This window comes from Ambystoma mexicanum, chromosome 7q (assembly GCF_040938575.1).
Source record: "Ambystoma mexicanum isolate Mex_15411 chromosome 7q, UKY_AmexF1_1, whole genome shotgun sequence".
Classification (NCBI taxonomy): Eukaryota; Metazoa; Chordata; class Amphibia; order Caudata; family Ambystomatidae; genus Ambystoma; species Ambystoma mexicanum.
The window spans coordinates 679,182,673-679,195,288 of NC_090941.1; the positions used below are offsets into that span (position 1 = coordinate 679,182,673).

The following is a 12,616-nucleotide window of genomic DNA, read 5'->3' on the forward strand; positions in this document are numbered from 1 at the left end:
TGTCCTAATGTAAATCCTCGGTGGCCATGGAGAAACTTGGTTTTATAAAATCACTGGTATATCTACAATTGAGGGGAATGCAAATCGAACTCATAGCCACGGACAGACACGTTTCAATAGCCAAGACAATGAGAGAGCAGTATCCAAATATTAAACATCAGTTTGATATATGGCATGTTGCCAAATCAATTAATAAAAAAATCTCGGCTGCAGGGGAAAAAAAGGTTTTGAAAGTATTTTGCAATGGTCCCAGTCTTTCAGCAACCATCTTTGGTGGAGCTCCAAAACATGTGATGGGTCTGTGGAAATTCTACTGGAAAAATGGTGCTCACTGATGCACCACTGTTCCAACGTTCACCACTGGACAGAAAACCAACATTTCCACCAATGTGAACATGGCCCTTTGTCCCCAGAGCAGGCACGGAAGAAGAAGTGGTTGATACCATCTTCAGCTCCACACAAAGCCCTTGAGAAGATTGTGTTTGATAAAACTATCAAGAGATCTAAAGGGACTCACAGAATTCTGTCACACAGGAGATTTGGAGGTGTTACAGAATATGTGCCTAAAGTACAGGCCAAAGAGATTTTATTTTGGCATCCAGGGGATGAAATGTAGGACTTTACTAGCGGTATTCGCGCATAACGAGAATGTGGGCCGTGAACAATATAGGACAGCTGGAAATTTAGGGATGCTTCGCTACAATATGGCCTTTACAAAAAGAAGCAAAAAATGGGTGGTCAAGCCAGTATATGATGAAATGGAATTTGATTTTGTGAAAGATCTCATTGTTAATGTCAAGATGCATAGTCATGGAATCGTGCACAAATCTGTTCAGAGCACACATACATTGCCACAAAACATTGCCAGCGTCCCATGTCCACCCAAAGCAAAGCTTGTTAAATCGTTCAAATCCCGGTTGAAATGATGAGTCTGTTTTTTTTTTTGTTGCAAAAAATGTTTCTATGGTCTGTATAAATAAAGTATGCATTTTGTCTTTTGAAATCTATCCTCAGTCCTTTTCTGAAAAATATATTACAATTATTACGATTTGCTTTCACATTTCACAGTTTAATTGAGATACTGTGGGTCCTTCATTTTTCGTGTTAATGAACAATGGGTAACAGTGTGTTAGAATATTTGGGTTTTGGCAGTTGTCTTGCAATAAAGTTCTGCAAAAAGCTGAATAACTGCTGGACCTACAAAAGGGATTAGACCTGGCCACAAAACATTCTAGGCATGCAAGAAGTACTGGCTGTGAAAACATGCCATGGGGTAGGAGGCCATGAGATAAGCAGAGGTGGCCCTACTGGCAAATTTCACCTACAGCTGAGCAGCGCCACAAACAACGAGCGGACCCCTATTTCCTGAGCCCGTGTTTCAAAATTCATTTTCTCATGGATGCCTTGACACGGGATGTTGCAAAGCAAGAATGTACGTTCATTTTGAGTGAAGGTCACCAGCTTTGAATTTCAGCTTGGGAGCTGTGAGGCCCCACGCTTCCCTCGCACAGTATAAGGTTCTATTGTTTTTTGACCTTCAGAGGCAGGGACCATTCCGAAGGGGATTGAATTGAAGGGGGGTGTAATAACGTATGATATAAGGTTGCCCTTTCCGAAACTGCACCTAGTTACATATAAGTTCAGTTTTTGAGAAAAAGTTGACAGAGGATTCTGCATCACGGTCTGCATAACTTGCCTGTACACAACTGTTCCTAGGCGCGAATATTTCACTTACTGCTATTTTTCCTCTGTATTTCCTCTATATTTGTGGACCACCTAAACTTTTTGCAGGCTATGCTCCACTGGCAGAAAGTCAGGACAGGCATCTAAACAAAGGCAAACTTTAGGCGGTCTACAAATAGCAATAAGTGAAATTTTAACCTATCAGTTATTTTATTGTGTTTTATAACGCACAACGTTGCCCTTTTCATGGTCTCCAGGCGCTGATGCTTAGTTAATGGGATTGGGAGGGAAAAGTGCAAAAGAGCTTTGATGTGCTGCTGGTGGCTTCAGTTTGGAAAAACCGGTCACTGTGTGCTGGTATGTTTTCACTTGATCATTGATAGTTGGTTGCATGCAAGTGTTTTATGTATGTCTTGGGAGTTGTGTGGAGCAGGTTGAGTGTTTGTAGTTTGCAGTGTTTTTGTGGCAACAGTTTATGTCTTGTTTCTTCACTGTTGGGTGGTGGGGTCTGCAGAGTATTAGAGAGTTTTTAGCAGGGTTAGTCAGAAGGTGCACAGGTCTTTTTCTGTACGTTGGGTTGATCCATTGTGTTAATCTTATTCTGTTTAATTTAGGGTACCATTTTACTTTTGTTGGTTTCTTTGGGTGATCCGGTTTTACAGTTTCTTATTGTGTTCCATTTGCATTTTATCTTTTGCCAGTGTTCCCCCCCTTTAGCTTGGTGAGTTAAAGAGCAATGTTTTTAAGTTTCCTGAATTTTAGGTGATATTTTGTTATTCGAATTTCATTTGGGAACGAGTTCTAAAGTCTCATCGCTATGCAGGTGAATGCTGATCCTCCGTATTTGTGTTTTACGTATTGTTACTGTTCGAGGCAAATGTCATTGATGGACCTTAGTGTTCATGTTGGCTTGTAGATGGAGAATTTTCAGTTTGAATTCCGCTCCTTGGCCATGGATTGCTATGTGTGTTACGCAGAGCTTTGAAGATTTGTTTTTGGACTGGTAACCAATGTAGTGCTCTCACCGCTGAAGTGATGTATTCTCTCCTAGGAAGTTTGCCGAGTAGTCTTGCTGCTGCATTCTGTATTTATCTGTACTTTATAAGTAGAGTTGTTTGTTTAATTTAAATAAAACTACATTTCAATGTGTCCTCTGGCCTGATTCTTGCCACATTACACAAAACATGCACGGACTGCGTAACCGTGGGGATTGTGAAGATAGCAGAAAAGTCAACACAGGATATAAAGGACAGGGTAAAGGGTCCAGATCCCTCTCCCAGCACCAAGCCAAAAATGTATGCCATCTACAGGTATAAAGAGGCTTTGTGGCGAGCCTCCTGACCTGAAAGCAATAAATACACTGAGGACGTCATCCAACTATTACCACTCCCAGTATCCCAGCCTCTCAGTAGCTAAGCATGATGGTTCAGGCTGCTGAGGTTGAGGCGGAGCACCTGCCCTCCGACTGGGAGGCCAAGTCCACTTTGCTCGGAAGGCGCCAAGGAAAGCAGATGTCCAGCAACTCCAGATACCACGTTCTCCGGGCCCAGCCGTTGCAATCAGAATCAGTGTGGTTCTGAACAGGTGCAAGCTCCTAAGAACCAGCGGAATTACAAGGATTGGCAGAAATTTATAAAGGAGGTTGAATGTCCACTCAACCATCGTCGTGTCCCTCAGAGCTCCCGGACAAGGAAATTTCCTGGAGCAGAACTTGCATTTCGTGTTGACACTGGAAGCAAAGAGGTCAACCTGAGAAGTTTCCAACAGGAGAAGATCCCCCCCCTTCCCCAACTTCCTGACAGAGCTCCCACTCGTGAAAGGCCGAAGTCTGTCTGCTCAAGGTATTAATTGTGACGTTCTCTCTTCCAGCCAGACGGGCTGCCGCAGGGACGTCATTTCACCCAAATGAAAGGGGTAGTGGAAGTGACATCACATGATTGTTGACCTCTGATGGCATCACAGGAAGTGATGTCATTTGACCCCACCCTGAAGTGACATCACAGGAAGCGATGGAACACAACCTCTTACCCCTTGGAAAAACAGGAAGTGGCATTACATAACATTGTTTCTAAGTACACTAAAAAAAAAATATTGCAGCAGCAAACCCTCATCCCACTGAGCTATCCTACTGGCAATAGCTGTCAGAAAACCAGCCACTGCAGAAAGAAAGAGCCACATGCTGCTGGCCGCAGCCCAGGAGCCTCAATTAATTTAAAAAAAAAAAAAAAAAAAACTTTTTCTTCTTTCTTTTTCAGGGCTAGCAAGGGAGACGTCAGGGGTCACAGGTGCGACCCCTGGCAACCCCTAAACTATGTCCCTGGGCTGCCGTCAGAGAGATGCTGTTCTCCACAGCCCAGAACCACAGTCGCATTGCTTCTTTGCACAGAGGTAAGGACCCCAACAACAAATCGTTTGTTGAGGTAGTACATAGCTACGGTGTTGTCCATCACAATCAGCACACTCTTGCGTTTCACATAGGGGAGGAAAGCAACCAGGGTTATCCTGACTGCCGTCAGCTCCAGCAAGTTGATTTGTTCCCGACACTCTGCAGGAGAACACAGTTTGCTCATTGTCCGATCAGACAGGTGACCACCTAAACCAGTTCAGAGATGCATCCATGACCACCATCACCTAGGGCCAACGTTGGCAAAACATGGCCTTCAGCATGTTGTCTCGCACGGCCCACCATGCTAGACTGCAGGACACGTGGTCTGAGACCTATAAAATGTCTGCCATGTGTCCCTGAAATTGCGACCTTTGGAAACAAACGCCACTGAAGCGATCTGATGCGCAGCCTCACCTCTGGCGCCACTAGGATGCAGGAAGCCATAGGGCCCGGAAGGCGCAACAAGGCTGGGACCAGGACACCTTCCTGGGACTGAAAGACATGGACCATCTGAAAAATGTTTGCCACTTGGTCCTCTGGCAGGAATGCCCTGCCCAGGAGAGTGTCCAAGTCTTTTCTGGTGAATCGGAGAAACGGATGGTGAAACTCAAGACGTTTTGTAGTTCTGGGAAAAACCCAGTCTGTGCTAAAGGGTGCATGTGTGGAGCCAATGCTCTGACACTAGACTCAGGGAGTGAGGTCAGACAAGTCAGTCATTTAGGTAGGGAAAGACATGGATGCCCTCCCCTCGAGATAAGCCAACACCACCACTATTAGGTTGGTGAAAACCCTGGGCACAGAGAAAAGACAAAACGGCAGGACTTTGAGTTTGTAGTGTAGTTGGCCCACCACAAATCTTTTTTACTTCATGTATCTCTGAAGAATTGGTACATGGAAGTAGGCATCCGGAAATTCCAGTGATACCAACCAGTCCTGTAGGTCAAAAGCCTGCATTATCTGTGCTGGTGTAACCACCTTCAACTTGTCAGAGCGAAGAAAGATTTTCAGCAGCAGCAGCAGATCCTGAATAGGATGCAAGCCTCCGGCCTTTATCAGCACCAGAAAATAGGGGGAGTACCACCCTCTGTCCCGTTCCAAGCACGGTAACAGTTCTATTGCGCTCTTTGAAAGAAGCAGCCTGACATTCAAGAGTTTGGTATAGTTATGGAGCCAGCCACTGAGGTTTTGCGCCCTGGGGTGCATAGGGAATGTTGGATGTAGCTGCACCTTCTCTCTGGGCATCTCCAATTCTGCCCCCGGGAAGCATCTGCCTGGCAAACTTCCTGGGCAGCCTGACGCCAGCCTCTAGCGGCATCGGCAGGGAGCGGGCAAGTACCCCTACCTTTGGAGTGATGCTGCACGGCTGGCACAAAGGACTTAGCCGTGACCTTTGATGACGGCACTTCTGGAGGGCATTGTCCGGCTTTGCTCCGAACAGGTATTGGCCCGCATCTCACCCTCAGGGATGTGCTCAGCCGCCCCTGCCGCAGCAGACCATAAGCCGAAACAGAACTTGGCTAGACTGCAAGAAGTGTTCACTGCATGTAGGGCAAGGCTGTCCGACGCGATTCCCTTCCCACCCTCTCACTCCCAGAGGTTCCATGTAGAGGTTGAAGATGACAGGAGACAGGATGGAGCCTTGTTGAACTCTGCAGGTGCTGGGTGGCCCTGGTATCTGTTGAAGCCCATCTGTACAAGCTTCACCCTCTTGTAGAGGTAGGAGGTAAACAAATGCAGGCAGTAAGGAAGTTGGTGTGTTTCATGGTCAATGGTAAGGAGGCAGAGAGGATGAATAAGCAGGTGGGGTGTCCCCCTTTAGTCAGTGTAGAGCAATGATAACTTGGATGGTGGCAGTCTCTGTGCTGCATCATGGTTGGAAACCCAGATTGATAGTCATATAGGAGATTATGCTGAATAATCCCTTTGTGCAAATGGAGGGCAACCGTTTTGTTCAATCAATTTGCTGAGGCAGAGTAGATGCCAGCTGGGGCAATAGTTGATCAGGTGATCTGGGATGAATGTGTATTTCATCAACAAAAGGGGCTCAGTCCCTTTTTCAGTGCATCTGAGAACATGTCTTGTGTGAGGGATGGGTTGTTGGAGTTAAGATGTGGTTCGAATGCTTCACCTGTGATGATCTTCACAAAGGACGAGCATGTTTTTGTAGATGCAAGGTTTGAGGGCTGTGAGCGTAATTGTCCCAAATGTAATTCATTCTGATACTTTGCAGGCCTAGTGGACAATGTGTTGCTTTATTACGTCCATCTTCATCTTGAAGATGTTGATGGTGTTGCGTTTGTCAGCAGACTGCAGAGTGTGGCAGGGTTTGACGCAGTGCTTCACTGTTTGAAAAATCTAATTAACAGTTTTGCTACACTAGACGGATATTGTAAAGCACACTATTCAACATTGTCATGGCCTCTTCACATACACTGCAGGCAATGCAGACTGCCTGGAGTCGATGACTCCACAGGGAAGTTTCAGAAGAGTTGGATGCCGCTGCACCAAAAGCCTAGTGTGAATAGCGACTTTGGCTTGTTCAATCAGGGTGATCAGAATTTGAGGCCTTCCCTGACAGATGTCAGCCTGGCTGTGAGATTGTTAATCAATGTAGAGGGTGAGCGTGGTGAAGCTATGATGCCTTCTGTGATGCCTGGAGGCCGATATGAGCTGAATACAGTATCTCCTGAGATGAGCAACCTGTAAGGACATTTGTAAAGACCTAGACCTTTGGTTTAGATTTAAGTCCAAAGGGCAGTTTTGTACAAATATTTTGCCACTTAGTACAAACAGAATTGTGGGTACCAGCTAAATGTATAGGTATGTGGATGTATGCAGCCTGAGTATTATGGGACACCGCACAATCAACTTCTGAAAAGTATTGGATAACCTGCACTTCTCAGGCTCTGCATACTGATTAACATGAAAACCAGCTCTCTCTGAGTTACTGAACAGGAACTTATTCAAAAAGCTTTTTAGGCAAAACTATAGCTTTCCGACTCAAGAGGTCACTGTGAAGGGATGTACTTGGAAAGTCTTAACAGGAGGTATTTTATAGATTATGCGCTGACGTGATATTCTCTCCGATCTATTCCGCTCACCCTCCCACAAGATGTGAAGTGTACAAACTTTTTCCTTAAAGAAGCTTGTTGGTCCGTCGGGCAAAGTAGCCATGTAATGCACCTATTCCCATTCCAGAGCGAACATGCGTATGATGTGCTAATGATGTTGCGGTTTGGTACTCTACTGGAAGGATTGTCTTGAAAAAGTTGTCCTAAATTGATAATGATTCTGTTTGACTGACATAGACCATCCCAAACAGTTTATTCATGGCCCTTGAATTTTTAAACGCCTTACCAGTCTCTAAAGCATATCACTGAGCTTGTATTGAACAAGTGATAAAACTAAGTATATTGCCAACACTGTACTCATCAACCTGCCAAGTCAATCAACAGGCTTTGACATAAGCTCCATATAAATACCAACACAATACAAACACAAACAGGATCCAGGCCATCTTAAGGATGTATTGTAGCACTGTAACTGCCATCTCTAGGATGAGGGTCTGCATTTGCTATAGCACGTGTTGTTCTAAGTACATAGTCATATCCCACAAATTCAGAGCACAAGTCTACCTAATGAAAGACCCCTTCCTTTCAGGAGGTATGTAGCTTCGGGCTTTGCGTTCTTCTGATTTTGCCTACCCCTACTCCCAATCTGTGGACAGATAACGAAACCCATTTGTATGGACTGTTTCTACAGACCTTGACCATTCGGCTCACCAGAGTAGGGTGAACTGAAAGGAAAATAGATGGAGCAAGGAAAGTCAGCAAGAGTTCCGTTAGGCCATCACTGAACAGAAGGAAACCTTCAGACTTGGCATCGGACACCGGGATGTTGGTAAGCATATCCACTCTTTCAGGCTTGCTGCTGCTTTCTCTGATAAATGTTAGTGGCCTGAGCCATGACTAACGGAGCAAAATTCAACAGAAGGTCAGCATAATAGAATGAAGAATACATTTTCATTAACGTACGACTGCAACTAGCATTCTGAAAATCAACAGCTAGACATTACACTAAAGTCATGCTGCACATACCAACATACCTGCAAACTATATTGCTCATCAAAGGCATAAGAAGAATGCCAGAGTATCGACATCCAGAGTAGACCATCAAAGATCCTTCCCTAAGCTCTCCAAGTTTAATTTACTCAAAGCACGGATTATTTTCCAGAGCCAACTTTCCTTTAGAAAAGAGAACTAAACCGATGGCCCCATTAGGTGCATTATTGCAAGAGGCAATTGTCTTGTCGATCCCTTGATGAGATTTCAACAGTCGGCCCTCCGCACCCATACTTTCAGCTCTATGTAGAGCTGTGCAAAATGCGCTAAGATGGCCTTTAAGTACGTTGTGAAGCAAGACTCCCTAATGTCTGCGTCATTGTCTATACCCAGGTACCACAAATAATTGGTGCAGACATTTGCAGTTTGCATTATTTGCCAGGCTTAAAGCCATGTCTTCTTGGTAACAGTTCAGGCACAAAAGGCGGAATTTTTAAGAGGACAGTCAAGCTAAATCAGCTCCTACGTCCCCAGATGGCAAATACATTTTCTAGATCGATTTTAAAAAGTGGGGCTGGTGGGGGGAATCTGTGGAATGAAAGTACCCATTAGAAATTGCATGTACAAATATATTTACCTTTGAAAAGAAGAATGCCATCAGAAAGGGAATGCACCCAAATGTGAGGCTTAACGACAGAGTGCTTCTGTATTTATGCTGGTTATACATGTACATACTGAGGAAGTATTACAATTCAAATAATGCCATGGTGCAATCACAAGTATCTTCTAAAGTCAAACTGTACTTCTTGGGACAAATGTGCAGGCCACTCTTTCACCACCACAAAATCCTCAGTTGTATACAAGCCTAACAGTGATCTGCCTAGAACTCTTATGCAGGGCACAGCGTACTGCCCTTCTAAGGAGAGCCCTGCCGTTTTAAGCCCAGTTTTAGAAATGTTTAAGGTTGGCCATCCAAAACTAAATGTTTGTCCTCAAATGTAGGTTCAGTGCTCTTAGAAATCATAAAAATGCCTGCCCTCTTCAAATCCTGGGCAGATCACTGCAAAAAGACCGCCTACTGACAGCAAATGGCCTGTAGAGGCCCAGGCAGTACCAGCCTCAGGTAAACATTTCTTACATATACAAACCTGCACTAAGACTTCCCGAGGGTTTAGCTGGAGTTCCAAATCCAAATGATGAGCATGTGGTGTTGCTTCCAAAAGCAGAGCTACTTCCAAATCCTAGTGGAACAGTAGTAGAAAGACATGCAACAAAAATAAACAACTGGTACTTAAACAAACCATTTATCACCTTCAAAAAAGAAAAAAAAATATACCACATGGCTTACCTAAAAGCCAATGGATGCTCTGTTTTCTCATTCGGGTCTGTGGAAAATGGCTTTCTCACATTATTTGGGGGCAGCCAATCTGCCCAAGCGAGCAAACAACCATTGAATAAAACATGCTCAGATGATCTATGTAATCTAAAATGGCAACTTACCTAAGAAGCCTGAAGGATATCTTTACTGAACAGGTGTGGGATAGCAAACAAACTGCTTAGTTCCATGTCGGGTGTTTTTTTTATCAGTATTTTGCCTTAAATGAGCGTCAATTATTTTCCAAACGCATTCAGGTGTGTTGGAGCAGCAGTAATAAACTTCCATCCGTCCAAATACCTCAGCAAAACGCTAAGTCTCCAACTGCTAAGCACATTAAAGCTGCATATGGTGAATGCACAACAGACAATGATGTCACTTTAAATGCACCCCTACTCAATTAACTGGCTCAAAAACAGACACATTGCAAGGTTAGGCCTTTCAGTTAAGGTGATAGTCTCGAGTCATTATTTTTAATAATTTCCGGGACATGTTTGGGGCTATGGAAAGAGGAAGGGGGGCATTTGTTGAGTGCCTCTGAGGGCAGGGACGTTTTTTATTTGAGCGTTTTTGCTTTATCGCGGGAATACCAGGGGAATACAGCGGGCATGAGTAGTTCATTGCCGCTGTATCTATAGTTCATTGCCATTATCGAGGGGATCCCGTGGGAATCGAAAGAGGAAAAAAAAAAGATTTAATACCTAGTGGGACCAAAGGAACCTATTGGTGCAAAATGTACTGTGGGCCCAAAGAACCCTATATGTGGCACTACTTTCCCACCGCATTGCTGTGCTCTGCCCCAACTTTCACTGCTGTGCGGATGACTCAGCTCATTTTCAGGCTACCTTCAGTCTCCTCTTCTCCTTCCCTCATCACTGACTGCCTGCTATCCAGGAGTGGTGTGCTGCCAATGACCTCTGCCTTAATGCCCGTAAGACTGAGATTCTCCTCATCGGCACACCCACTCCCTCCTTTCCTGTCACACTCTGGCTGGCCTCGCTTGGCCGCCCTCCTGCTCCCACCTGTGTGGTTTAAAACCTCGGGGTCATCTTCAACTCCACACTCTCCTTCTCTCCTCACATCTCTGACGTCTCTAAGAAGTCACAAAACCAACTTCACCTCCTCAGAGGTATTCTTCCTTTCCTCTCCTTCCCACAGAACCTCACTGCCTCCAGCGCTCTGGTTCTCTCTAGGCTGGATTATTGCAACAGCCTCTTTCTAAATCTGCCTGCCTCTACTCTCCGCCCTCTGCAACTCATACAAAACAGGACTGCAAGACTTGTCCTTGGCCTCAAGCCCAGGGATCGTATCTCGCCAGGACTGAAATCTCTGCACTGGCTCCCAGTGGCTGCGAGGATTAAGTTCAAAACCCTTTGCATTGTCCTCAAGGCCTTCTGGGGCCTCAATATCTTCAACTCGCTTTTCCTAAATATCTCCCTTCTCGAGCTCTTCGCTCATCCGCTTCCAACTCCCTCAGGGTCGGTCGCTTTTCCAAGCAACGAGTTGGTGGTAGATCTCTTTCTTCGGCTGGGGCCTCCCTCTGGAACAGTCTCCCTCCCTCCCTGAAACTTGAGGAGAACCATCTGCGGTTCCGGAAGCACCTCAAAACCTTTCTCTTTGCTTCTGCTTTTTCTCCGCCTCTCTCCTGCGGACCTCCTGGTTGAAACAGCAACTGCACTGGTTACCTGGCCACCGTCTGATCTGGGCCCAGGTCCCTCCCACACCAGTCGCACAAGCCCACACTGCCTGCCTGACAACCCACGCACTCAGACTGTTTCTGTATCCCTACAGTCCCACTACCAGCACTTGACACCCGACGTCTGCACTTCCTTGCACTTGCCACCTGCTGGCCATTATGTTTACTTCTGTTATTATTCTATTCCCATGTATTGCACTGTGCCCATCCCGTGCACTTGGGCAATCTGAATGGAACCTGGCCTAGTAGGATCGTTGTCTGTCCTCCCTTTGTTCCCCCTCCCTTGCCTCGACGCGCCTTGATACACTTGTATATAGGCGCGTTATAAATGCCATATCATATCATAGTGCAATATGTACAGTGGCAACGGTCAAAGGCCATGGCTAGTGGGCCCCAAAGAAGCCTATTGGTGCGACATATACCGTGGTCACAGCCAAAGGCCATGGCTAGTGGGCCACAAAGAACTCTATTGGTGCAATATGTACAGTGGCAACGGTCAAAGGCCATGGCTAGTGGGCCCCAAAGAAGCCTATTGGTGCAATATGTAAAGTGGCCACGGCCAAAGGCCATGGCTAGTGGGCCACAAAGAATGCTGCAACATGTAAAGTGGCCACGGTCGAAGGCCACGGCTAGTGGGCCCCAAAGAAACTATGGTATAACAAAACCACTGAAATTCAGTAAAAAAAATTCAGCACTTGCATTTGAAGCAAGTCAACCTTAACTTTGCACCCCCCCGTTGTGCAGCGTATGACTATAACGATCGCATCACAGACGACATCGCTCCTATCACCACGGGTGAAGGCCATTGCTAGTGGGCCCAAAGAAACCTATTGCTGCAACATGTACATTGGCCAAAAACACTAAAGTATAAAAGAACGTTTGAAATTCTGTGAGACCATCATTGTGGTCATTCGCTGCGCAACAGGCGGCGCAAAGTTAATGTTGATTTGCTTCAAATGAGATTGCTGAATATCAAGGGTTATGTTGCGTTAAATCTGATCACCATAACTCTCTTATCAAAAGATTTTTTCACTGAATTTGGAAGGTTTTGTTGCTGTTTTTTTAATGTTAAATCTGATCACCTTAACTGTTCCTTAACCAAAGTGTTTTCACGGAATATATATTCACGGAGAACACCTAAGTTAAAGATTAGTTAAGTTGTCCACATTTATCGCAACAAAACCCCTGAAATTTGGCACATTCAGGAAGTTATGACCAGCTTAACTCATTGTGCTTCCATTGATGTGCCCTATAATGCTATGTTACCCATAATGCCATTTTGGATGTTATTGTGAATCCCTTCTCTTATGATATATATGCACTCTTGGACTCTGCAATGGGAACGCGCCGATTTAAGGCGGTCATAACTTCCAGGATGCGCTGAATTTCAGGATTTTTTTTGCGATACATGTGGG

General features: G+C 45.2%; 1 protein-coding gene across 2 annotated transcripts in view; it reads right to left on the bottom strand.

The window, feature by feature from the left end:
• Positions 1-12,616, bottom strand: part of NUP58 (nucleoporin 58) — an 891,091-nt gene that overhangs the window by 225,004 nt on the left and 653,471 nt on the right. Inside the window, exon 15 of one of the 2 annotated variants that reach the window (XM_069640545.1) lies at positions 9,279-9,371. The exons of the other annotated variant lie outside the window; for it this stretch is intronic. Within the exon in view, the coding sequence (XP_069496646.1) occupies positions 9,279-9,371 (93 nt within the window). The remainder of the gene's footprint in view (positions 1-9,278; positions 9,372-12,616) is intronic. 2 annotated transcript variants of the gene reach the window in all.